This window comes from Impatiens glandulifera, chromosome 4 (assembly GCF_907164915.1).
Source record: "Impatiens glandulifera chromosome 4, dImpGla2.1, whole genome shotgun sequence".
Classification (NCBI taxonomy): domain Eukaryota; kingdom Viridiplantae; phylum Streptophyta; class Magnoliopsida; order Ericales; family Balsaminaceae; genus Impatiens; species Impatiens glandulifera.
The window spans coordinates 6,191,405-6,194,566 of NC_061865.1; the positions used below are offsets into that span (position 1 = coordinate 6,191,405).

General features: G+C 34.6%; 1 protein-coding gene across 1 annotated transcript; it reads right to left on the reverse strand.

Moving 5' to 3' along the window:
• Nucleotides 1–1,150: 1,150 nt before the first annotated feature.
• LOC124934552 (phenylalanine N-monooxygenase CYP79D16-like) lies at nucleotides 1,151–2,121 on the reverse strand. Its single transcript, XM_047475082.1, has 2 exons — nucleotides 1,926–2,121; nucleotides 1,151–1,792 (listed from the first exon to the last, which is right to left on the reverse strand). Exons 1-2 carry the CDS (start codon nucleotides 1,995–1,997, stop codon nucleotides 1,151–1,153), a joined length of 714 nt encoding a protein of 237 aa, XP_047331038.1. The 5' UTR covers nucleotides 1,998–2,121.
• Nucleotides 2,122–3,162: the final 1,041 nt, after the last annotated feature.

The following is a 3,162-nucleotide window of genomic DNA, read 5'->3' on the forward strand; positions in this document are numbered from 1 at the left end:
ATATATAAACATTTCAGGCATAATGGGCACTTTGTATTAATAGTAAGCATAATTATAATTGTTTCCACACTAATTATATATCTTAGACTTTATTTACACTTTACATGTCTTTGATATGTTTCAAAAAAAAAAAATTAAACACAATGATACAACAAATAGGGACAAGAAGAAATAAGACTATAAAAACTATGAATGAATATTTGAGTTTGGCAACGCTAAATTTTATATTATGTTTGTTCCTTGGTGAAAGTTTTGACTTATATTTTCATCGTGGCTCCTAAATAGTTAATTTTGCTGTGTTTCGGGTGTTTTTTATAAAATGTGAAACAAATGTATTTTTGTATTGTTTTTATCGTTATATTTAAATTAAGATGGGAGTGTATTCCTCCAAGTCTTACTTTTAATGTTTAACTAATCAAATTCTATTAGTCACTACAACAATGAATTCTCACTTAAAAAAGATTTTAATTAAAATAGGTCACGGTTGGTAGTTCATGTTATGGAGGGTCAGCACTTTAATGATGCAATATATGCATTTGCATTATTCCCCCATAAACCCACATAAAATAAAATAAAAATATGTTTATAAAGGTTTGAACCCTTCAATCATAGTCTACTAAAATGTTTTTAATTAAAAGGGTCAGGGAAGTGGTGTGTCATGTTATCCTTGAGCGCCAAAAAAAATAGAAGAAAGATATGAACCGGTAAATAGAAATGATTAAAATTTATAAGTCTTAAAAGATAACTAACCATTTAAGTTAAGTTATTTTTGTTAAATTTAATATTAAACTATATTGTAGATTTCTATATTATTTTTAAAATATTAGAAAACATTAAAATTACATAGGACCCATGTATATATATCCAAACCTTCGGGCCGGGTCTGAAGCCTAATAGTCCTACCAAAATTAAATTCTGAGTAAAAAAAAAAGGGTTATTATTTGAGTTTGCTCACACCATGATTTATTTGTATTAGGAAACAACCATAACATTCATATGAGAATCACTTTTTTTTATCAAGAACATTGAACATGTTCAAACTACTTATAATCATTAACTCAAACATTTTAAAATATTTCAAATCATACAATTCAATTTAGATTATTGTCTTGTCTCATCTTAAAGAGAACATTATATAGCTCATGCATATCTAATTTTGGAATAGTGAATAGTACATCTTCTCATCCAAACGGGGCGTTGCAAAGGCAAGAAGAGGTTTGGAAGGAAGCATTTCACTAGCACCTTCAACACACTTGATGTAAGGAGTGTTTGGTGGTGGAGACCATGTGAAAGCTTGAAGAAGTCGAGCTAAGAGCATCACTGAAACTGTAGTCCCTAGGTTGACTCCAGCACAACCACGTCGACCTATGCTGAATGAGAATATACGGAGATCCGGATCATTTAAGATCACTTGTGACTTGTCATCTTTAAGGTGGCGCTCGGGCTTGAACAGAAGAGGGTCATCCCAAATCCTAGGGTTTCTTCCTAGACCTGGACGACTCAAGAGAACATGACTTCCTTTTGGTATGAAGTAACCAGCCACTGTGGTGTCACGAGTGGACACATGAGGGAGATTGAAAGGTGCAAATGGATGGATTCGTAGAGACTCTTTTATGCAAGCTCTAATGTAATGGAGATTTGACATGTCAGATTCTTGGACGAACCGATCTTTTCCAACAACTTCGTCTAGTTCTTGAAGGGCTTTCACGAATATATGTGGCTGGTTTAACATTTCGTCAAGAGCCCATTCAACCGCATTTGACGGGTTGTCAACGGTTGCAACAGTTATTTCCTGGATTCATGTGTAAATTAACTATTTATTAGTACAATAAATGTGAACACTTAGACATTGATGATGAAGTTTCCAAACAAATGGGAGATCAATTTTCAAAATTATTTCAACAAATATTAATTAAGTTTCTTACCAAAACGAGGGATTTAATCTCCTCAGCCGTCAATAGAGTGTTCCCTTCGTCATCTTTTAGAGTGATTAGCATGTCAAGAAGGTCCTCGTTAACACTTCGTGTTCCTTCCTTCCATTGTTTAATCCTAGCGTATATATCTGGGTCCTGGTATTTTCTAACACTCTCATTGGCCTGCCTCACTATTTTCTCATGACCATCGAGATTAAACCGATGTCGAAGAAATGGAATGTAGTCAGAAATACAAAAAGAGTACGTATATCTGAGTATAAAAAAAAGGCCAGCCACATGTTCCACATCCTCGACTCCAGGTTCTCCGTTTACATCCTCTTTCCCGAAAAATCTCTTGGGGTGTGTTTGATAACCCTGGAATTGGCATTGAAATTGGAGGGTCTGTAGAAAAGAGAATACAAAGAGATCTTGTTATTATTGTAACAAAGATGTTATCTTGTAATTATACAAAAGAGACTATTAATAGGCAATTAATAATTAGGCCGTTAGACACAAACCTTTCAGCTTCTTAACTATTGAGTTTATCTATGAATTGGCTAATAAATATAACTAATATATTACATATTTTTAACACTCCCCCTCAAGTCAGGAGTAAAGAGATTGATTACTCCTAACTTGTCGATGATACTATCAAAATTTCTTTTATCTAGAGCCTTCGTGAAAATATCAGCAAGTTGATCTTTGCTAGGTACAAAGGGGGTTTCAATTTCACCAGATTGAACTTTCTCACGAACAAAGTGACAATCAACTTCAATGTGCTTGGTGCGCTCATGAAATACTGGATTTGATGCAATATATCTAGCAGCATTATTGTCGCAATACATTTTTATGGTCTTGAGCTCAACTCCCAAGTCTTTGAGAATATATTTAATCCAAATGAGTTCTCCAGTAGTAGCCGCCATAGCACGATATTCAGCTTCGGCGCTTGAACGGGAAACGGTATTTTGCTTCTTACTTCTCCACGTCACTAGATTTCCTCCAACAAATGTACAAAAGCCGGTAGTGGACTTTCTATCAAAGCTGCCTGCCCAATCAGCATCAGTATAACCAATGACGTCAATGCGGTTGTTTCGCTTCATCCATATGCCTACTCCAGGAGTAGTTTTAAGATAATGTAAAATCCTGTAAACAGCAGAAAGGTGTGAAGTTTTTGGAGCATGCATGAATTGACTTACATTGCTAACTGCAAAGGTTATATCGGGACGAGTAACTGTTAGGTAGATAAGTT